This window comes from Symphalangus syndactylus, chromosome 16, assembly GCF_028878055.3.
Source record: "Symphalangus syndactylus isolate Jambi chromosome 16, NHGRI_mSymSyn1-v2.1_pri, whole genome shotgun sequence".
Lineage (NCBI taxonomy): Eukaryota > Metazoa > Chordata > Mammalia > Primates > Hylobatidae > Symphalangus > Symphalangus syndactylus.
The window spans coordinates 93,452,856-93,476,770 of NC_072438.2; the positions used below are offsets into that span (position 1 = coordinate 93,452,856).

The window sequence follows — 23,915 nt, forward strand, 5'->3', positions numbered from 1 at the left end:
TTTTGTGAACTGTGGCGCCTGGACCCAAAAAGGGCCTTTTGTCAGCTGTGATGCCTGAGACTGGGCGGAAAAAGGCCAGCATTCTGCAGCAGGTTAGGAATCCAGGCTTCAATTAGTACTAATGATGCTGGGCTCTGTGTCCTCAGAATCTCTGATCCCTAATGAATGACATTCTAATGAATGGGGTCCAGGGCACAGAGCAGCAGAGACACACAAACAGGATTAGAGCGCTAATTGGCAAATGTGGCTGGATTCCCTGTTGGGAAGGACAGAATGTGATGCGGGCAGCTGAGGAAAGAAGAGGAGGTAGAGGCCCTTCATCTGTTATCACAAAACTGCAGGAGGTTCAAGCTTCCAGGGCTTTGTGAGCCATCCATCTCCCAGTGTTCAGAAGAAGCTGGGACCCAAAGAGATGAAGCAATTTACTCTTGTTTGGTGAGTTGGCAGGTGTATTAGTCAGCTTGGACTGCTGTAACAAAACACCACCGACTGGGTAGCTTAAAAAAGAGACATTTATTTTCTTACAGTTTTAGAAGCTAGACCTTCAAGACAAAAGCATGAGCAGGGTCATTTTCAGGTGAGGGCTCTCTCTTCCTGGCTTGCAGGTGGACATCTTGCTGCGTTTTCACGTGGTGGAAAGAGAAACAGCTTTAAGGTATCTCTTCCTGTTTTGTAAGGGCACCAGCTCCACTGGACCAGGGCCCCACCCTTATGACCTCACTTACCCTCATTTACTACCATTAAGACCCCATCTCCATATACAGCCACACTGGAGGGTAGGAATTTGGGTGGCTTACAGACATTGGGTCCATAGCAGCAGGCTTCCCTGGAGGGCCTTCTGACAGCTTTCTTAAGATCATCATCATCGTTATCACAGCTGTCATGTTTAGCACCAGCAAGTCCCAGACCCTGTGCTAGATGCTTCAGATAGATCAGCTTGCACACTGGCGGCAGTGCTATGGGGGGTAATGCCTTCTCCATGTGCAGGGAAGGACAGTGGGCCTGGGGCAGATCACCTGGCCAGGGCCACACAGCTGATAAGTAGCCAAGTGAGGATCCCAACCTTGGTCCTCAGATGTAAAATCCTAGCCTATTCCAACTAAAGGGCCATTAGTTACTATTACTAATCAGTGGTAGAAGTGGGTCCTGTATCTGGGACTCCCAAAACTGGGAGTATGGAAAAGTTCAATGATTTTACACTTTACTTTGATTTTTGCAAGGACCATTCAATTATGATTGTTTTGAAAGAGTTTTGTGTTTGTTGTTGTCTTTAAGCTTTTGAAGGAGCATGAGATTAAAAATAAGATGACTGGCTTACATGTCGTCTTTCCGTGTGCTGCTTTCCTTGAGCAAATTATGTGCATTTTTATCACACATCTATCTATTATGCATCTTTATTGCATATTTCCATAAACAAAGGTGGAGAGGGATAAAAATGCATGCAAATAGTTTAGGAGTAAATTTCGATACCACTGAATAATGTGCATTGTTTACTGTATAAAATATTTGATAAATATAACTCTTAAGGGCTGGACCCAGAGGCTCATGCCTATAATCACAGTGCTTTATGAGGCAAAGGCAGGAGGATCTCCTGAGGCCAGGATTTCGAGACAAGCCTGGGTAACAGAGTGAGACCCTGTCTCTACAAAAATAATAATAAAAAAAATTAACCAGGCATGGTGTCACGCACCTATAGTCCTAGCTATTTGGGAGTCTGAGATGGAGGATTGCTTGAGCCCAGGAGTTCAATCAGTGAGCTATAATCCATCCATTGCACTCCAGTCTGGGTGACAGAGCAAGACCCTGTCTCTAAAAATACAAAAAAGAATCATTTATTTGGTGCCTTCTACATAGCAAATGTTGTGTAAATGCATATTTTGTCTCATTTTCTCCTCTTACATACAGGAAATACTCCTTTTAAGAAAGTCCTTTGTATAATAAAATCCTGAAGGTTAAATAATTAATAATGCTTACTGTATTTTCAATACATTGATGTTTTTATTGCAAAAGTCTTCACTGGGAACAGCGTGGCTTAGTAAACTTCGTAGCCCCTTACCACCTCCAGGCAGTGAATAACTTGTAGCCCGTTCATCTGGATACCTTTGCAGCACACAGCAAATCTCATTTCCTAAGGCCAGGAGCGTCTGGTTTTGTAATGCCAGTGTCACACTGAAGGGCTTACTTTCATTATGGGATGGAAGCCAGTCCATGTAGCATAATGAATGAAGCATGCAGAAATTGGCATGCGTTTCAGGCAGGAAGCTTGCACTGCTGAGCTTCTCTTCTCTGAGTATTATTGAAGACTCCAATGGAGCTCAAGTTACAGATTATGGTGATTCTTTGTATAACTCCTAGTACAAGTACACAGCAAGTGTTTTCTTTATGTTTACTCTATTTGATAACCACACTGGCAAAGTATCCTCACTGACATTCATGAAACCATCCAGACTGGCATAGAGTGGGAATTCAATTTGAACTAAGGATCCCTCCCCAGACATGTATAAGAGGCCTTATGTTTGCAATAACCAACAATGGAAAGTGGTTAGATTCTTAAAATTCTTGTTTTTCCTACTGACATTTAGGATTTTGTGCAGTACTTACATACTAGAAGTAGCTAATTAATCAGAGAGGCAGAAAACAGAATTGGATTCAGGAAGAAGAATGGGTTAGGAGAGATGGTGCATGATATTTCAACATTTAATATAAAAATCTCAAAACAGTAACAAAACAACAAAAAGTATCACTTTTCTCAGATAAAATATATAAACCACTCTAGGCGGTGCTTCAGAGCCCCACCCTGTTAGAGGCTGCCATCCTCAAAGTCATCCAGACCCTGACCCTCAGTAAGACACGCGGCAATCACTGATGTAAAACGTCAGCAAGGCCCAGTGGCACAGCTGAGCTGTGACAGACTCTAGAATTTTCTGTGCAGCTTTGATTACTGTCACTCAGAAAGGATGGAGTTGAAATGGACAAATAGACCCTCAAATGTAGTTAAGTGGATGAGGAGGCAGTTGTTGGAGGAGTAAGTGCATAGATCTGACCCTGTCCATTAGGACACTTTGATACGCGAAGCAGATTTGTTTTGTTTTGTTTTGTTTTGTTTTGTTTTGTTTTGTTTTGTTTTTGAGACAGAGTCTTGCTCTGTTGCCCAGGCTGGAGTACAGTGGTATGATCTCAGCTCCCTGGAATCTCCACCTCCCGGGTTCAAGCAATTGTCTGCCTCAGCCTCCCAAGTAGCTGGGATTACACGTGCCCATCACCATACCAGGCAATTTTTTGTATTTTTAGTACAGATGGGGTTTCACCATCTTGACCAGGCTGGTGTTGAATTCCTGACCTTGTGATCCACTTGTCTCGGCCTCTCAAAGTGCTGGGATTACAGACGTGAGCCACCACCCTCAGCCCGCCAAGCATGTTTGCAGCAAGATGCAAGGGAGTAAGTGAATGAAGGGGCCGTTAAAACTGGGCACTCCTGCAGGAGGTTAGGTGCTTGTGGGCTTGACCACCATGCACTAGTGTGCTAGAACAAGAATGGATTTGTTGTCCTAGAAACAAGTAAATAAACAAAAGGGCAAATATTTATTATCATTTTAAAAAGTTGTAGAATTACTGACCGAATTACTTGAAGAGATGTTGGCGTGAAAACTGTTGTGGATTGTAGGGCACATAAGAGCAATGGCTGTGCTTTTACTATTTTTATTGTTTTCTTCTTGCATGGTGAACGCAGGGTGTCACACAGTGCCCCACACAGACACAGCGGGAGTCCAGCATAAAAGGCAAAACTAGAAAATTTTCAGGTGTTAGAGAGCTAAGTGGGTTGCTTATGATCCAATACATAGATTCTATAACTCTGAATACTCTTCCAACTATTTGACATAGAAGCACTGGGTGGAATATTCATTATAGACAGCAAAAGAAACCAAGAAGTAGTACAGTATACCTCAAAACCAATTATTGGCAATTCTGGCAGTCATAAATAAGATTGATACAGGCGACATATAAATAAAGATGACAAGGCATGGCGAGTGATCCTGCCTCACCCCTGCCACTGAGAACTCCCTGTTAGGTGTCCAATTTTTCTGGGTTCCTTAAGAATGGCAAGAGATTCTCATTTTTATATTATGCCACCTGGTTTTCATGACAGCAATTTTTTTTTTAAACACTATGCTTACAAAACAAGACCTGTGTGCAAACTTCGCCCAGCAGGTAGGCAGCTAACTGCCACTGTGACTTGGGTATCACCACTGATTTCAGGAATGTAAACCACCACACATAACGTCATGCTCAGAACTAGAACTTTCCTGCGTAGACATTAGATCAAGTCTAGTAGAGCTCTTTTTCATTTTTTAAAACACGTGTTGACCGGTAAGGACATGTCTCTGACCTCCAAATGTTACTATTTAATACTGTCATTATATAAAATTTCCTAGCACATCCCCTCCCCCTCCCAATTACAACTACTTGTGTATTCACTCATTATTTCCTTCCCTTCTTTGTTTATTCACTCATTTCCCTCTGTCCACTGAAGCTCAACAGACCATAGAATTGCTGTCCTGCTCCAAGACCAATGCATTTACCATTCACCATTAGTTGAATGGCTTCTCTTTAGTGCCAGGCACACTGTCTTGTACTTTGGCATTTATAAGGACTTTCAGTTAATTTACAAATGCTTTCCACGGATTATCTCAGCTGGTCTCACAGTAGCCCTGAGAAACGAGCAGAGTAACTATTTTCCTAGCCACTGGACAGGTAAAGAGACAGAGACTGAGAGACGAGACCTCACCTCAGACCATGTGGCAGGAGAGTTGCCACTCACCTGATTCCATGTGGCTTGAGAGCTATGGAGCCAGAGTAGCACTCGGGTCATGGCAGGGCTGAGCCCTTCACCTAAACTCACCCAGTCCTTTCCTGTGGAACATGGGGTGCCCCTGCAAGGGTATGATACTAAATTAAGCCTTGGACTGGCTGCATGAAATCCATTTAACTCTCAGATTCTCTTTTTCTACAATCATCCTATCATTTTATGGCATATGGAACATTTTATTCAATGCTATAAAAATATCATCTACTTTTAAAAAAGCAATTTCCATCTTATATGTTTGCACCTCTCACCTGTTATAAAACCACATATTAGACATGACATGTTATAAACAGTAGTTTCAGGTGGTGTGGGCCTGGAAATTATTTTCCATCAAACCTACTTACGTGAAGTTCTACTGGGGATCAGTCACCATTTGTACGAGGAATTAAAGTTTATGAAAGACATGAGAAAGGTTGGTAGTAGTTTTCTGATTCTGAGCTTGGCTCTAAGAAAGCCGTGCTTTCCTTTCTGTCGCTCTTTTTACCTCATTGCCAGAGACAGTCTTATATAACACCTGCCAGCCTCCCCACAACACAGTTCTGAATTTATTTCCCAGCATTGCACAGGGTTGATTTTCCCCTTGTATATCCCAGATTCATCTCCATGATATTTGCTGAAATCTCTTTCCTTCCTTCTTCCTTCTTTGTTCCTTTCTACTCTCTTCTCCCCACTCGTTTCCTTCCCCATTTCCCTTACCTCCTCATCTCCCATTCTTCTTATAAATTTGCCGTGTTCTTTTCCATATTCCTGGACTCTAAACATTTTTTAATAATTTCTTCTAATTTGAAATACAAGCATAAAACAATAAGGCCGGCACAGTATTTTTGTAGCCCATGTGAATGCTGTTCGATTTTACAAATGAGAATGACCTAATGCTATCACCTTGAAATCCATGCCTTGCTTACAGACACCCTGCTACAGTAGAAAAACTAATACATCTGTATGAGATCCTTGACTGTTGCATTTTCAATTTGCTACCTGATTTCTCAGACAGATATAGTAGTAAGTGTTTAACCAGACAACTTTCAAGTGACTCGACAGAAAAGGAGGAATTTCTATGCATCTGCTATTTAAAGTTAGCAATCACTCCCACTTTAATATTTTTTTAACTTCTGATCAGTTCATTTATGATGATGTTGGGAGACTCCCAAGATATGAGTTCAAATCTAACATGAGAAGGATGCTAAGGATAGGGGCTGCAGGGAGAACGGAGAAGCAGACATGTTTGCCTACTTCAATGACGGATTGTGGCTTACTTGATTTCCAAGTTACTCTCCAGCTAGGGCGGCCGCAGCCAGCTGTGGGTGTCCAGGCTGCTGGCTCTGGTAACCCGGCCTATCTTCCCTTTCAGTGTGGCACCGTGGACCAAGGCCTGTACGTGAACCTGACCGAGAGAAATCTGCAGGATGCTCAGAAGTTCATTCTGATGCATGAGGTGGTACAGCCAGTGACCACAGTGCCTTCCTTCATGGAGGACAATAGCCGCTTTTCCCATGTGGCCGTCGACGTGGTGCAGGGCAGAGAAGCGCTCGTCCACATCATCTATTTGGCCACAGGTAGGAGCTCTGCCTCCCTCTGAGGGGTTTTCTACCATCTTCTGATTTTGTGTTTTAGATTTAGATTCTAAACATGCAATTTCAATCTCAAGCTTTACGCCTGCTGTCTCTTTTTGCAACCAGCAAAACCCGCAATGCTCACTTATCTGCCTCAGCCTCTGTGCCTCTTTTTGGAAATCTCAATCTATTTTCACTATATTAGTCATAACTTTAATTAGAAAGACAATGGCTTGTTTCTTTGCTATTATTCTTCAACTATTCATAAAATAAGTCTTTTCTTGGCAAGACCACTTGAATTTGGATAATTTAAGACAAAGGTATGCTTTGCTGGAAGACGTTGCTGGGTGAAATATTATCTCGGGATTGTCATGGTGATTTCTCATTTGTTCAAAAACAGTGCCTTCAGCAAAATATTTGCGTGGATGGTGGTACATGGCAGTGTTCAAAGAATATGTTTTGGGGCATAAATGATGGAACATTTACAGCAAATGTAGGCAGCGATACTTTCAAATTACAAATAACAATTAGATCTCTTCAGTTTCCAAAGCAACTAGAGTGTAGAAAGCATGTTCCATCTCAGTTTATTACACAGACGGCTCTGGGTGTGTGAGGCCAGCCATGGGGACCTGGCTCAGCTCTGTGGACTTGTCCTTCTCTTTCCTGCCTTCAGATCCCCAGGCAGAGCCATCTCACGGTGGAGTCTGCCCCTCCCCATTTTTTGTCCAGTGTTCTGTATAATTGTCATTTCTCATGGAGCACAATTACTGTTTTTGTTGCTGATAATAATATATATTTTTTCTTGAAAGAACTTCTCAATTCCTAATTACATATTTACCATGTATTTACCAGTTAGTTTTTGTTTTTTTTTTTTTTTATGAAGTTGCTAGTATCTGCTGAACCTTTACTATTTGTGGAGTTCATTTGAAGCACTGGGAAGGAAACTGGCATCACCTGCCCTGCTGGACCTTACATTCTAGTGGGGACAGCAGATAATAAACAGACCAGTCAGTAAGACACCAGGGAGGTGATGGCGAGCAGACACAGCAGACACACAGAGAGAGCCCAGCAAGCTCCTGCATTTGCTAGTCAGCATTGATCTCCGCCAGGAGGTGGTGGTGAAGCTGAGCAAGGACTGAGCAGGCGGGGCCAGCCCTGCACCCATATGGGAAACAACCAATGAGCCAGATGTGGGACTGGCCAGCAGCAGGCAGTGCCACTGAGTGGTCAGGTAAGGTAAGGACAGATGTGACCACTGAGTGGGCAGATGGAGGCCACAGCTGCTCCTCAGGGCCAGTCTGTGGGAAGAGGAGGAAGTAGAGGGGAGGAAGAGCACTGGCTGAAGTCAGATGGAACCAGCTGCTTAGGGCATCTCCTCTAGAAGCTTTTCAGGGAAGGGAAATGGAGGATTGATGAGTTATCTGAAGGGGATGGGAGGTCAAGGGAAGGATTTTGTTGATTTTTGTTTGTGTTAAGAGAAAGGAAGGAATTACCATTGCACTGTCTTCTTGTTTATGAGACTGCAGACAGGATTGTTTCTGTTTATTCTGTCATGTATTTCGTTAATTTTCCCCAGGGTGCCTGGCATGGAATAGGTTTGTGGAATGAGTGAACTGGACCTTTCCATAAGAGTTCCTAGTTTTTCACCATAAATGTCCAGGCTAATGACACAGAGAATAGGGCCATCTTCTTCCAATTCTAGGAGGCAGTTGAAGACCTCATTAGTACCTTGGGAGTGGGAGGGATTTTGACGGGGGTTGAGGCTATTCTTGAGTAGACCTGAGTGGGTCAGTGAAGAGCAGCCTGAGGTCTCAACCTGAGCCTTTGGACGTACTCCCCACGTAAGGCCAAGTAGGTCACGTTTGCTTCTCTTGTGTTTATAATGATCTGTAGTGAACTTCTGAGGATTTCTGATGAAACTCCTCTATTTTTACTTTGATGAGTGTCTTAGTCAGTTGCTATAACAAATTACCATAGACTGGGTAGCTTAAACAACGGAAATTTATGTCTCATGGTTCTGAAGGTTAGAAGTCTAAGATCATGGTGGCTGATGACTCATTTCCTGGTGACGGCCCTGTTACAGGTTTGCAGATGGCTGCCTGCTAGTTGTGTCCTCACAGAATGAAGAGAGATCTTCTCTCCTATGTCTCCTATTATAAGGACACTCATACCTTTCCTAAGGGCTCCAAGCCTCATGACCTAATCACCTCCCCAAAGCCCTGTCTCCTAATTACATTTCATGGGGGATTAGGGCTTCAACATATGAATCCTGGGGGGACACAAACATTCACTGCATAGCTACAAGCAACTTCTTCCACCACTATTTAAAACCACTATTTAAAAGTTTCTAGAAACTTGCTTGCAGATATCTGTTTTGAATGATAGCGTGACTGGACTGCTGCTCCCAACACCCTCACCCCCACACTGTGTTGAGATTAGCTCAGGACTCAGCTGCTGCAGGGATTCCAGACCATCTGATCCTGTCTGATGTGCAGATCTGATTCCGATGTTGATATACTGTGTGCCATTTGGCAAATGCATTTTGCAGAGATTCGGTTTATTATTCCACAACCCTGATTTTTGGCTTTTCTTTTGATCTACTGCCTGTGTACAAATTGAATTGTATTGTACATCAAGATACTGCTAATTTGAATCAGAAGTTGGGATTATGGGTAAAGATGCCATATGTAGAACTCTTTGACATTTTCCATCTCTCACTAGTTGGATTGTTTGTTAAACTCAAGAGGAGGAGAACTTTGTAGTGGGTGAAGGTACTTTCCAGCAGAAAACAGCCATAGATACCTGGGGCCCAACACAAACCCTGCTCCAAACCATATGCAGTGACCCAGGGCAGGTACAAAAGCAGTTCTACTGAAAAGTGGCTTCCCAGAAAGCATTTCAGCTTGTTTAGACTGGCTTGACAGTTTTAACTGAACAACCTCTATAATTACATATTTCGTGTCTCAACTAACTTGTGGATCTTTTAATTTACTCTTATAGCACTGTTTAATATATTTTGAAGGAGATATAGTCTTTTTTTCAGATTTTAATTAAGAATGATATTTAGTTTTAAGGGATATTGGTTTTTTTTTTTTTAACATACAGTCTTTATGTCCAAGGAATTGAATACTGGAAGGTTTAATAATATACATTTTAATTCAACCCTCTAAGAGCCAAACAACCCCCAACAAGTAGAAATGTTCAAGATTAGAGATTTTGACATTTTGAATTCAAAAGGCTGATGTTTTTCCGGTCTCTTATTTATAACTAGCCCCAGCAGTTACTTCAAGGCAAACCAGGGACATTCATCTCATTTGATTTTAAAACTGATATAGAGGTGGGAGGGATAAAGATAGATTGATTAATGGGTACATATATAGACATAATTGAAGTGAGACCTGGTGTTCAATAGATCAGTATGGCGACTATAGTCAACATTAATTGATTGAATATTTGAAAAAAATCTAGAATAATTCAGATATTTCTAGAGTAAAGAAAACATTTTAGGTGATGGATTTCTCAATTACCGTGATTTGATTATATGAATGTATCTAATTATCACATCTACCTTGAAAAAATATATATAATCTAATATGTTTCAATTAGAACAATTAAAAAGGTAAATCTAAAAAAAGAATCTGATATTGAGCACACATGCTAGAGTCCTTTCAGTCTGGGTGCACTTGCTATGCTGTATCCAGGAGTTAAATGAATTATCGACGGATAGAGCTTGGGTAAGACATTCATAACGAATGAATGTGCAGCTAGAGTCCTTGCTACCTTACTCGCAGAATCAGTTTGATATATCCTTCCAGGCTTGGGAATCCAGGTTTGGTGGTAGGTGTATCTTCTCTTACTTTGATTTTACATGAACACATACAAATGGGAGGAAACCGGCCAATGGCTGTTTGAAAAGTTAGTTTATTTTATTTGTCCATATTGTCTACAGATCCATGTGAGCTAGACTCCTCTTGCTGATGTAGTTCATCTGCGTCTCACCTCTTTGGTGGCATTTCCCACTGCTGCCACTCCGCTGAGTCGGCAGTCTTCCCCAGATACATTCTGGGTCCATTTTCATGCTACTGCCCTGTGTCTCTCCTGGTGTCCATCCACCCAGGGCCAGGCAGGTTATCTGAGTCATGACTGTGCTAATATTTTGTAAGTTGGTTTTTGGAGATTTTCTCAGAGCCAGGGTCAAGTGGAAATGGTAGAATATTTATGACTAGATTTCTGTTAGTGACTGAGTCTCATATCGCTGTTGAGTTCTCTACAAAGACAAAATTAAGGTCATGCTGAGCAATCAGGTGTTCTGGGAGTTTCCCCCTTACTTGACTTGGAAACACCTCTCCTCTGGCTCTTCCTCACTGCTGTGATAGTCCCTCGCAGTCCCACATGCACTCCTGGTCCAGACATGTGGCTGCTGCTCTGGGCTTTATCCACAGCATGGCCATGGCTCTTCTAATCCTGTGCTCCCTCCCTTAAAATACCATTCAGTCTTAGCGTTTCTACTCTCCCTTCTAGGATGAGATATATCATTTTTATTTTCACTTTAACTCAATTCTATTGTTTTGAAAAGTATTTGAACCTTAAATTGTGTATAATCTTAAAATGTTCTAAGCTTAGATTGTGGCAATAATTGCACATCTCAGAATATACTAAAAATCAGTGGGTGAATTTTATGGCATGCAAATTATATCTCAATAAATACATTTTTTAAAAAGAATGTGATCTCTTTTAGTGTTATTTTATAAATTGTTTTAGTTAGAGGATAATTCATAAACATTTGTATAAAAACACTTATCAGGCACTAAAGAAATGTAAAGGAAGAAGGCACACACACACACACACACACACATTTTGAATCATTGTTTTTCATTTCAAACTTGCAAAATTTTACATAGAAAAATCAGGGCAGCTAATAGATGAATATAAAGCAGGAAGCTTTCATACAGAGGTTTATACACTTCTAGCTGCTGAACTCTTGGGAGTTTGTGCCATGTTTATCAGCTGTGTTTCCTTCTCTTTCCCTAGCCCTAAGGTTGATTGTATTCTGGAGTGAAATATTTATAGAAATCTCAAAAAATAGAGCTGGGCACAGTGGCTTACATCTGTAATCCCAGCACTTTGGGAGGCCAAAGCAGGAGGATCACTTGAGGCTAGAAGTTTGAGACCAGCATGGGCAACATAGTGGAACTGCACATCTACAAACATTTTTAAAATTAGACAGGTATGGTGATGCGCACCTGCAGTCCTAGCTACTCTGGAGGCTGAGTTGGGAGGATTGCTTGAACCTAGGAATTTGAGGCTGCAGTGCGCTAGGATTGCACCATTGTACTACTGCCTGGGAAGCAGAGTAAGATGCTGTCTCAAAAAGGAAAAATAAAAATGAAGGCTCAAGACCTTCAACAAAGAGGGAGCCTGGGCTGAGCTTCCTTCTCTGCATCCCTGTCCTGTCACTTCAGTCTACAGAAAAGCAGATGGAATGGAAGACATCCCAGCAGGAGCAGGACATGTGCCACAAAGTTACTTTGCTTGGAAAAAAAGGGAGAGCAATGTAAATACAGTCAGTACCCAGATTTTAAATGATGAAAGAAACAAAATGAGATGAAAAGGAAGTTCACAGAGATAAGGGAATAAGTAGAAGATCAAAATGACGTGCTGTTCTACTACAAGAGTAATAATTAAATTAGAAACTTCATGAAAACGAAAACACAGCTAAAGCTTAGACACAGACTAAATGTTTGCAACGATTAAGGTGGAAAATGTAGAAATAAAAGATAAGGTTTTAAGTATGAAGGACCCACAAAGACAACGGACCACACAGAGCGATTGGTGTCTTTGAACCAAAGAACCCTGTCTGTGGAGCTAAAAACTTGTGCCCAGAGACACTATTGGAGAAAATTATCCTGCAATAAAGGAAAAATTGAGTCTGCAAATTTCAAAGCATACTGTATTTGCGCAATATTAATTCAGAATAAAGGAACATTAGCCAGGTAAGTTTTTAAATTCCAAGAATACAGAAATAATTATTTAGGTATTGAGGAGGAAAAAAAATAACTAAAAATGAAAAAAAGTCACGTGATTTCAGGATACTCTGCAGCTGTATAAATCTGTGAAACATGGTTATACAAAATTCTGAGAAAAAGAAAATGTGAATTGAGCATATTATACTCATCCAAGAATGAAAAAAAGACACTCTCAAAAATGAAAATCTCAAGGAATAGAAAACCAAAAATCTCTTTTACAAACACAAAATAAGACTAATTAGGGGCTAAATTCAGCCAAATGACGTAAGAAGGTTTGAGAAAGAAAGTAAAACCAAAATAGGGGAACACTCAATGCCAGATTTCAAGTGAAACAATATATACACACATTAGAGGAAAATAAATGGGACTCAAGAATGTTATTCTAGGCTAATCTTTCCATCAAAAATAAAGGTACATGGAAAATTTAGGGATAATGTGTCTGTGATTCCTACTTCAAAAACAGAAAACCTCGGCTGCTAGCCAGAGAAGAAAATCAGAACAAAAACCTCAGGAAAGACATTGTGGAAAGAGGGCGAGTGAGGTGTTGGGGACCCATTTTACTATCTGAGGAAGAAGCAATAAGGTGTCCCGTGAGCCAAGGCTCTGGGGTGCAATGGAGCATAATGAGCTCAGACAACAGAGAAGGACCGCTGATTGGTCAGGTCGTAAGTTCAACCGCGGGTTCTCTCAGCCTTACTTGACCCTGGATGCTCGGCCATTTGCTCTGCCTCAGCTACCCGCATGGCTGACAGATTCCTGGGCAGGACCGGGAGGTTCCTCCAGTTGATGCTGAGCAGATGGTGGTCAGGTGTCTGTGGTGTTCTTGCTGCACCTGGGCTTGGATGAGATCCCACACTTCTGGGAGTGGGATATGGCTTCTCAAGCAGGTGCTGGAAGAGCTGGTAGCTGCAGCCCAGAAATGCAGGAGGAAGAACTCTCCGTGAAGCAAGCCTCACCCAGAGGGATGTGGGGTATGGGCAGAACGCAACTGGTGAATTCCCCTTCCATTTTCACCTCCAGGAGGCTGTCCAAGGGCAGGCTCCTCGCGTAGCCAAGCAGATGTCTCTTTCTGTTCCATCATAAAGGAAGAGCCCAATGGTAACAAATCATGTAGCATCACTTCCTGCTCTTTCCTGCTCCATATTCCTTTCCCTCACCACACAGCCCTGGGATTGCACCCCCGGTAATGTATTAGCACCGAATCCTTGAATCCTTCCCTCTGATTTCTAGGCAACCACAGTAAGGGATCCAACAATGCCTGGAGTTTATTCAACCCTGTAGAGTTCTGGGCTCCAGATGCAGGCAGGGATAGCTAATATGTGCCTTCTAGCTATGTTTAAAAATTCAGATTTTAATCTAAGCATAATAATTACTGAAAGTTCTGTAAAGAAAAGAAGTTACATGATATGATGCATGTTTTCAAAGATTACTATCTATACATCCTGGAGAATGAATCAGAGGATAACAAAAAGGGTAGAAGGAGGGTAAAATTTGGGGTACAATTTCTTTCTAAACTAACAGTACTGTATTGCTACAGGATCCGCCATTGTATAAAAATAAGCAGGCATTCTAGATGTCATTGCATTGTAACTGAGTAAGGAAGAGTAGGCTGGGGTCAAAGCTATTGAAGTCATCAAGGTGGTCTAGGAGGAGGTGAGCATGGCAGGCTCAGCCAGAAGATAGGCAGATGTCACCCTCAATGAAGCAAACATTAGTTCTTAGGGGGACAAAAAATCTGATTTTTGTTCAAATAGATATGCACTATACAAGCAAATATACAGTACAGAATATCTGTAGTAAAATTTCACGGGTGAGGGGACAATCAAGAAAAACATGTGAGAAGTCCTCTTGTAGGAGTGATAATGGAACACCTATCAGCTTGAGAAATGCTGCTCTTGGTTAATTTCTTGAAGAGAAGCTGACAGATGCAGCAGGTGTTTTGGAGGAGTGGGAAAATGGGTGCAATTAAGAATTACTCCTGATGTTTTTGGTTTGGACAGTTGATACTTATGGTGGCCTTTCCTGAAAAGAAGACACCGGAGTTTTTGTGCCAAAATTCACTGGAGAGGGTTCAGCAATGGACAAGACAGACAGACATCCTGTCCTCAGGAAGCGTTTTTTTTTTTTTGGTGGGGGGCAGAAGCAATAAAACAAGCAGCTACATTAAATGTTAAATAGGAAAAAATGAAACAGGAAGATGGGATGGGGGAGGCAGGGCTTTCCGTGGTAAGAAGAAACGTGCAATGTGAGGAGAGAAACAGGTCCATTAAAGTTGGCAGTTGTGCTGTTTTTCATGGAAAGTTGGGGTGGAGATAGATTGGGGCAAATTGAGGAGGGGACAGAGGTCAGGAAATGGATACCCATCTAGAGAACTTCCTAATAGATGAGAGACTCTGAGGCTGGGGGTGAGGTGGGGCAGGGGGTTGGGGGAGACAGCAGAATGGAGGACCATGAGGGGTTGGCAAGGGCACTTTACCTGTGGGTGTCAGCAGACAGTTTTGCACCTATCACGGGGAAACGCATCTGTAAATGTTTCCAGTCCCCCCTCTCCATCTCCACATGCTCACTGTCGCATCCCTTCTGGACCTCAGAGGAGCGTGTTTCTATAAATCCCATCCCCAATCTTCCGAGAGATGCAGACCTAGAACCTGAGCTGAGAGGCTAAGGGGAAGGAGAGGAGTTGGCTGAGGGGCTGAGTTAGGCCCCAAAATAAAGCACCAAAGGCAACCAAGAGAGGGTGTGAGCTGGGGAAGGAGGTGTGACTGTGTGTGTTTGTTTGGTGGGGTGCCGGGGGGCTGCCAATTGAGAAAAACCAGCCACTGGAGAAGTGAGAAAAACAACAACAGAATAGTTTCTAAGGGCAACACCTGAAATCCATGCTGTTTATTTAGTGCTTTTGAAGGGTATTAATACCAGGTAAAGATGGAATTCTACCTGTAAGGACTTTGGGGTTTTGGCACATGCAATTTTGACTGTTTTCAGTACAGATTAGATCCTATGAATCTGGCTTTTAAAAGTTTACCACTGCCAATGGGCATCATCTCACTGAGGAGGAAGAATGAGGGAGTAAGAAAGAGGGGTCCCCAAGTGGGGGAGGTTCTGAGGTGCACAAGGGGTGGGGGCAGGGGTCAGAATAGCCTCAGAGAAAAAAGAGGTGATGCCCTGATATACCTGGGGGCCCGATACTCATGCCTGTCACCTTCACTTAGCTTTGTCCTGAGCACCGGGGAGGAAATGTAACCAGGGACCTCCCCTGTTCCTGCTCTTCCCTTCCAAACTCATTTTAAGTACAGAAGAGTGCCTTTTTATGGTTGCTTGCTACGAATCATTTTTAAAGTCAGGAGATCAATATGACTTTCCAAATGAACTTGTAGAAAAGACAAAGAATGTTCTATGTACTCTAGAAGTTTCTTCTGCAAGAGTGACAGTGGCCAACTAGCTCAACAAATGCTAAAATTCTGTTTCTAACTTTCTTTTCTCCCTGCAAATTTTTTTTTCTAGCACCTAATTTTCAAGGCTTTCGGGTCCCTATCTAAAAAAAGTAAGGCAAGGCTGAATGGGGAACAGACCTTGACATTCCCTTTGTCCAACATACGTAAGACTTTAGAGACCCCAAGGATACCCTTCTGGGTACCAAAAATTAAGTTAATACATTTACGGCTGCCATCACTGCTGAGAATTATCTCACTCAATGTTTCTAAGCAATTTGCAACTATCTAAGTGTCAGGAACAAGTATTAACTTGCGAAAAACTATCATGTTGGAATTTTTTTTTTTTTTTTACATTCACTCCAAATTCTGTCCTTCTCACCGGAAATTATAAATCCAAACCAAGTCTGGACTTGCATTACGTGTGCTTCATTATGTAAGGGGCTCCCATCAACTGAAGGGGGTACATTATATAATTTGAGTGCTTATTTGATAACATTTAATGAATTTTTCATTTATTGAGGGAATAATTGCAGCAAGTAATAGCAACTCAATTACCTGGTGGTGTGAGTTAAACTGTGTTCCTGAAGAAGGTATGTTGAAATTCCTAACCCTTCAGTACCCTATTTGACCTTCTTTGGAAATAGGGCCTTTGAGCATGTGCATGTAATTAGTAAAGTCCAGATGAAGTCATACTGGAGTACAGTGGACCCTTAATCCAATATGACTGGTGTGCTTGTCAGATGGGAAAGGAGGCAAACCAGGAGAATGCCATGTGATACATGGGCAGAGATTGGAGTGCACAAATGCAAGCCAAGGAACATCCAGAATGGACAGCTGCCCTCAGAAACTAGGATGAGACAAGAATTCCACCCATACACTTAAGGAAATATGGCTCTCATGATACCTTGATTTCAGACTTCCGGCATCCAGAACTATAAGCAAATACATTTCCGCTGCTTTAAGCCCATCAGAATGTGGTACTTTACTGCAGCAGCCCTAGGTTACTAATATACCTGTGTGGACTTTGCCACACTGCATCTGCTCTCACAGTCAAATTTAAAGAGTAGCCTGGCCTTCTCCTGCTCCCTGACGCTGTTCAGTATCCTGAACTCCATGAACACAATTAGTTCTTTGGTATGAGTTGGTGTTAGGCCCAATTAAAATGAAAATATACTGTTGAATATAATTTAGTATATGCCAAACCACTTAAAATGCTATAACAACAACTAATTGTTTTGTTTGATTAAACATGGGAGCATTAGTTCTTGTATTTTAATGTGTTTTGCTTTTAAACATGTTTTCTGACTATTTTTAGTAGCTGATGCCTGGTGTCCCAGCCACAAAATAATATGAAGTTATAAGCTATGAATTAGTAAATTTCCCAATATGTTCTAAATAGGATGCAACGAACTTCATCTTCATGGAGCAGACAATTTTCCTGTTTTCTTCTTCGCCTCCTGCTTCCTCTACTTCTTGCTTTGCTTTGGACCCACCTGAGGCAGGTGACTTTCCTCTCAGGTTTCCCATGATTAGTATTGATTGAAAGTTGCCCTCAGTAGTAAAGATTGTGGTCTGGGGACAAAAAATACATAAGTAAATAAAATTGTTTTTCTTTACCTTTTTTCATGCAGATCCTGCCTGATACAAATTTTTGATATAACTCCTTCAGGTTTAATGGCAGTGGCTAGGAGATGAAGCACAGTAGATTCCTGTTCCCAAACCTGCTGTCCTCTTGCTTATACAAAAACCCAGTTCGGGTAGTATTGTTTCTTTTTGAGATGATAGTATTATAACTACAGGGATTTTTCATAATCTTGATTCAGTGCCCCAGGTTTTCTCATTTTTGCTAAGTCTAATCTCTACTTCTACAGAGGGACATTCAAACCATTTACTACATGAAAGCTTCACGAGACATGTCTAACGTAGAACACGAGTTACTGGAGTACATATGTAGACACAGGCTTAGGAATTTTTAACAGATACTTATCCTGGAAAATTCAGTTATGAGAAGACCCACTTGACTGCTAATTTGATGATGAATCTGCAAGTGTTTTTACAAAGGACTTTTCTAGTTGATGAAAGGCTTTCAATTAAATGGCTCCTCCATCTTCATCCATATCATTTGTTGTGGTGAAACATAGTTTACAATCATTACCAACACTTTTTAACTATTATCCATACAGAATGCTGGCATGTCTCAAAAGAGAGCTTATCTGGCTGGGCGCTGTGGCTCATGCCTGTAATCCCAGCACTTAGGAGGCCGAGGCAGGTGGCTCATGAGGTCAGGAGTTGAAGACCAGCCTGGCAAACAGGGTGAAACCCTGTCTCCACTAAAAATAAAAAAAATTAGCCGGGTGTGGGGGCGTGTGCCTTTAATCCCAGCTACTCAGGAAGCTGAGGCAGGAGAATCACTTGAACCTGGGAGATGGAGTTGCAGTGACCCAAGACTGCACCATTGCACTCCAGCCTGGTTACAAAGCTCGGCTCCATCTCAACAAACACACAGGATCTGGATGACCTTTGCAATTCCTTTGGGGATGCAGGGAGCAGAATTTTAGAACTCTACCACACCCCCACTTGCTGCTGAGTATTAGAATAATATATAAAATTGCTGTCTTCTGGCCCACCATAGTCATTTTCTAAGCTGTGAAATTGGAAAACAAAATACTTCTTAGTACCGTAAAATGTGGAATAATTTGATTCTGCTGTGATGTGTTAACAAATGGAATCTTTGCTCAGGGAGACCTCTCTGACTCCAAGCTCAGATCACCACAGAGCTGTCGTCTCTTATGCCTTCAAAAGTCTGCGGAGTAAAGCTTCCTATTATGATGTAGTCTAACATGAAGGACACGGTAGCAGAGACTTTCTGAAGGAGTGAGGTTGCTTGGGCTGTATTTACTGGTGCAAAGTGGAAGCACAGCTAATCATAGAAGTCAAACTCCTTGCAGGATTTTTTTTCTGCCTTGGCTTTGAGTGTCTGATGTTTTTATTCTGGATCCAAGCACATCCTGTCATCCTTATTAACTTGTATAGATGGCCCCTGCCTGGCAATGATGACCAGCCATTACTAAGCACATTTAGGCCTTGACCTCTGTAATTCTAAAACAGACAGCAGTACATTCTGAAGGACATGGAAGGAATGGGTGCATCCTCCAGTGCGTGATAAAATAGTAGTAACAATGGTGTTACAGACGAACTTTCCTCCAGGAGTTTTTACAAAGCAGAGTGACTGGAAGGAAAGGTACCTCACCACATCTTTTCAAAAAAGCCTTTGCAGAGAAGATGAGGACACCAAGATACCTTAAGGAACAGAAGGAAGATATTTCACATATCCAGGAGTAAGAGAGGGTTGGGAGTAGGAAGTAAGGTGGAACTGTCAATATTACAGTTCCCGCCTGGAAGTCATTAGCGGAAACAAACTCGTCTCAAATCTCCCAGCAAATTAACACTTAGAACATTTCCTTCCACCAGAAGGTCTGCAGTAAGCTATAATTTACAGTGGTGCAATTATTGACAATGCCCAAGTCTAACTGCATACTTGTCCCAGGTATGGGAAAAACAGTATTTGTCACTTGCAGAGATGTCAACATCAGAATTACTTTTATTTTGGTTGTTTCAAAACACAGCCTAAAAATCTGCTCCATTATTTATTGGTTTATAATATTTTCATCTCTCTTTCCTTTTTGAAACCTAGAGAAGTCCAACACTACGTTTCTTAAGTATGGTATTTTCTGGTGTTTAAACAGAATTGTTACCAAAGGATGCTACGGAGTTTCATAATGTTATGTTTTCATAATATTAAGAAAGGAATGATGTTTTGAGCTGTGTCCCTAGGGCAATGCTGTTCCTACACGATCCTGTCTTACTCATCAGATCAACATTTCCTTGGAGAAGCTGAGGACATGCAATGTGTTTGAAGAATCAAAGGAGTCTGTCATTAACCAGCGCTCTTGCAATGGACCCAATGCTTGTGTCCCTCCAGATTGAAAATAAGTTGAAACCTAATCCCCAATGTGAGGGTATCTGGAGGTGGAGCCTTTAGGAGGTGATTAGGTCATGAGGATGGATTTCTCATGAATGGGATTAATGCCCAAGAGAAGAGATCCCAAAGAGATCCCTCACCTCTTCCACCATGTGAGACACAGAAGGAAGGTGCCATCTGTGAGGAACTGGCTGTGACCAGACATCAAATCTGCAGGCACCCTGATCTTGGACTTCCCAGGCTTTAGAACTATGAGATATAAATCTTTGTTGTTGATAACCCCCCCCAATCTATGGTATTTTGTTATAGCACCCCGAATGGACTAAAGATGCTCCTAAAGTTGAGAATATCTGAAATTATAATTATGTAGCCAGTGATTCTTCTACACCAAAAAAAAAAAAAAAACCAGTGTGAAGAAAACAACTTTCCCTGTTTGGAATTGTCTGACTATAGTAAGTGCAAAATAAATGCTGAATGAATGAGTTATTGGAAAGCAGTGAGCCATCTGTCCCTGTGTGCATTCATCCTTTCTTCAGATCTTTACCAGTGCCATTTCATTATTTTGACTAATCCCAAAACAGAAACAATGTGAAAACAGCAGTAAAGAGCTTTTGATTTTTTTTCCCATTTAAGAGCAATCAACACACGTTTAATAAGTTTCTGTCCAAGAGAACACTTATCACCAGATTCTGGATTTTGAAGGCTGTGAAAGCACAGCTATGATTGAAAGTTTTAAACCATTTTGAAATTAAAGCATTGTTTAGAAGGGCATTTCTTGCTACCTATAACCACTGTGTTTCAACTGAGTATAATGAGTCTTGTTAAATACATAGCATGTTTCTTTGAGGAGTTAAAATAGAGAGAAAGGAAAGGAAAATTTGCTCAAGAAACTGAAGATTTCTTTCTTGTAACCAGAAGATATGTGTTAAGAATTGTTCTCATGTGTAACTAAAATATTGAGCGTTACTGTCTGAAATTAGTAAAAAATCCTTTAAAGTGATCTTCAGTTATGCCAGGTAGAATTTGATTTCTACACCCCCAGAACAGCTTAGAGTTTTCCGTAGGCTTCAATTTTCATGTATTTGTGACAATGATAAAAATTTAGTAATTAATTGTTTGAATGCCCAAGTATGATTCAGAGATTTTAGTTAAAAAAATTATTATTTTTAGTATTGAACTGATTGCCAAGATTAATTGTCAGGGTAGAAACTTCATTTAGGCCTTCAATGATATGATCATTTGATTAGTTTTAGAAATATGACCCTGTCCTTAGCAGAAGAACACTGATTCATAGTGAAAAAAATAGTTTCAACCACAAACGCCTTGATTTGCCCTTGGTAAATTGTCTTTAAATGGCAGTCTTCATAAGGAACTGCTGCTCTTTGAGTTAAACTATAATTTTCCTTCAATTAGAAATCATATTGATTACACAGTGTTGGCATTTTTAATATCTCTAGGCAGCATTCATTTCTCTCTGCATGGATTGGATAATAGCCAGTTGTCTGGGGCTTTATGGAGTTGCTGACCTGTGGTGATTCACCTGGCAGCTTGTCTTTGGGACCCTCTAACACTTAACCTGCACTTCTAGTTCCCCAGATTCTGGAATTTTCCAGCCTTGAGTCAGGCATGCCAGGGGCTCGGGGGCCCAGGCTCAATGCTACCTCATCTTTGTCCTGGCTCAGCTCTGACCTTTCTTTTTTTTTTTTTTTTTGAGACGGAGTCTCACTGGTCGCCCAGGCTGGAGTGCAGTGGCGCAATCGCGGCTCACTGCAAGCTCCGCCTCCCGGGGTTCACGCCATTCTCCTGCCTCAGCCTCTCCGAGTAGCTGGGACTACAGGCGCCCGCAACCGCGCCCGCAACCACGCCCGGCTATTTTTTTTAATTTATTTTTAGTAGAGACGGGGTTTCACCGTGTTAGCCAGGATTGTCTCGATCTCCTGACCTCGTGATCCGCCCGCCTCGGCCTCCCAAAGTGCTGGGATTACAAGCGTGAGCCACCGCGCCCCGCCCAGCTCTGACCTTTCACCCAGTTTGAGTGACCTGGCCTTTGACATCTTCTCAAGTGATCAGTTCTTTCCTCTGGTGTCTGAGCTTTGTCCTGTGTCGTAGGACATTTCCCCATCTCAGAATTAGAGCCGTTTCTGTGCCCTGTAAGTTGGTGCCCGCTCCCTCTCGCCCCATCTCCAGGCACTGACCTCTCATCCTCCAGGTCTTCTGACTCTTGCTGTCTGACTGGAACCCTTTCCACATCCCGTGTGTTTAGTTGGAGGACATATATCTAGTGTTGGGACCCGGCCCCCTCTCAGCCATCTACATCCCAGTTAGGGAAAGCAACGAATTGTTTAAGACTCATGATTTTCCTGCTGCCTGGGATTCCTCATAGATCATAAATAAATCTGGACCCATGAAAAGATTTGGGGAGTCTCACTGGAAAGTCAATGGAAGCTGGAGAGCTGGGGGCCCTGGACTCTGCATCATTAGTGTGGAGCATGTTTAGTGACTGAATCTTTCAGCTTGTCATCTCAACCGTGAGTCCCCGTTTAAAACAATTTTTCTCCAAATTGACGTTGAAGAAAACTTGTCACTCCTGCCCCTCAAATGCCAGCTGGGCCTTTCCTGCCCTCCAGATGTTTGCTGTTTGCTTTCATATTTCAGACTCTCAATTTCCTGCCTAGGAAGTCCACAGCCCTCCCCATCATTTCTGTTACCAATCCCTGGGCTCATGCTCACCAGATCCTGTTGATATTCAGGGTGAGTGAATTTCTCTCACTGTCAAACACCAACTCAACCCCTTCCCCAGATTGTGTTCTAAAAGAAAAAAAGGACAGGATTGTGTGAATTAAAAACATTATGGGAGGACCTGTGTTCACAAGGAAGGACTGATGGAGGTATAGGTATCTTTTTGCCATCATTCTAGTTTTTCACTCTCACCCCTTTTCTTTCACTTTTTCTGTTTCTTTCAGGAGGATAGCAGAGGAATTCCAACCCTTCTCCCATATGGAGCCCCTTCTTCTCTCAGCTCTCTTGACCCAACCAATATGTAGATCTTGGGGCAAGGAAGGAGGAGGGTGTAGGCTTCATGTCAAACTCTGTACAGGGCACCACCCAAAGGATGGCTGGAAATTCCCCAGTAGGACTGTTGGTGAATGAAAGGGTCTCCTTTATTATATACTTGTCTTAGTCCTGGCCGCTATAAAAAACTACTGTTGACTGGGTGGTTTAGAAACAACAGAAATGTATTTCTCATAGTGTTGGGGGATGAAAAGCCATGAAATCAGGATGCCAATGTGCTTGGGTTCTCATGAGGACCCTTTTCTGGTTTAAAAGTAGCCACCTTCTCCCTGTGTCCTCACAGGGGAAAGAGACAAGGCAGGGCTCTGAGACCTATTTTATAAGGGCACAAATTCCATTCATGAGGGCTCCACCCTCATGACCTAATCACTTCCCAAAGCCCCCCACCTCCAAATATCACCACATTGGGAGTTAGGATTTCAACCTCTAAATCTGGGGATGGGGGCCACAAACATTCAGCCTATTTCAATATGCATGCCCTGTCTCTTATTTTTTAATGTAGAGTTAATATATATGCATCTAAGAGTAGGTTCCTATAACATGTACACATTGGGGAGTGGAGTATGGCACAAAGTACTAGTGACATGCATGGGTATCTACTTCAAAATAAGTTCACAAAAGTCAAGAATTGTATTGGGTATCAAAGTTTCACATTTATTTTTCATTCCACATTTCTTGCAAATGAGTCATCCATGTTCATGTGCACAACTAAGGTTCCTCCACCCTACCAGGCTGGACATGGAAGGTAGGACACTGAAGCCTTTGAAAGCCCTCAGAATGCACAGACCTTGTTCATACTTAGGCTAGAAAAAGGGGGGCATTCTCACTCCTGACTTGTGAATTCATATGCACCATTCACTGTGGTTCACGCCTCCCAGACAGAACACTGACAAATGAAAATAATTCCCTGCAAGTAACACTTTCCCTCAGATGAAGGAAATCAGTGGACATTAAGCCCAGTGTCCAAACATGAGAAAACCTTTGGAA

General features: G+C 42.0%; 1 protein-coding gene across 1 annotated transcript in view; it reads left to right on the forward strand.

Moving 5' to 3' along the window:
- SEMA5A (semaphorin 5A) overlaps nucleotides 1–23,915 on the forward strand; it is a 505,802-nt gene that overhangs the window by 347,956 nt on the left and 133,931 nt on the right. The window contains exon 11 of the mRNA XM_055246035.2: nucleotides 6,216–6,420. Coding sequence (XP_055102010.1) covers nucleotides 6,216–6,420 — 205 coding nt within the window. The remainder of the gene's footprint in view (nucleotides 1–6,215; nucleotides 6,421–23,915) is intronic.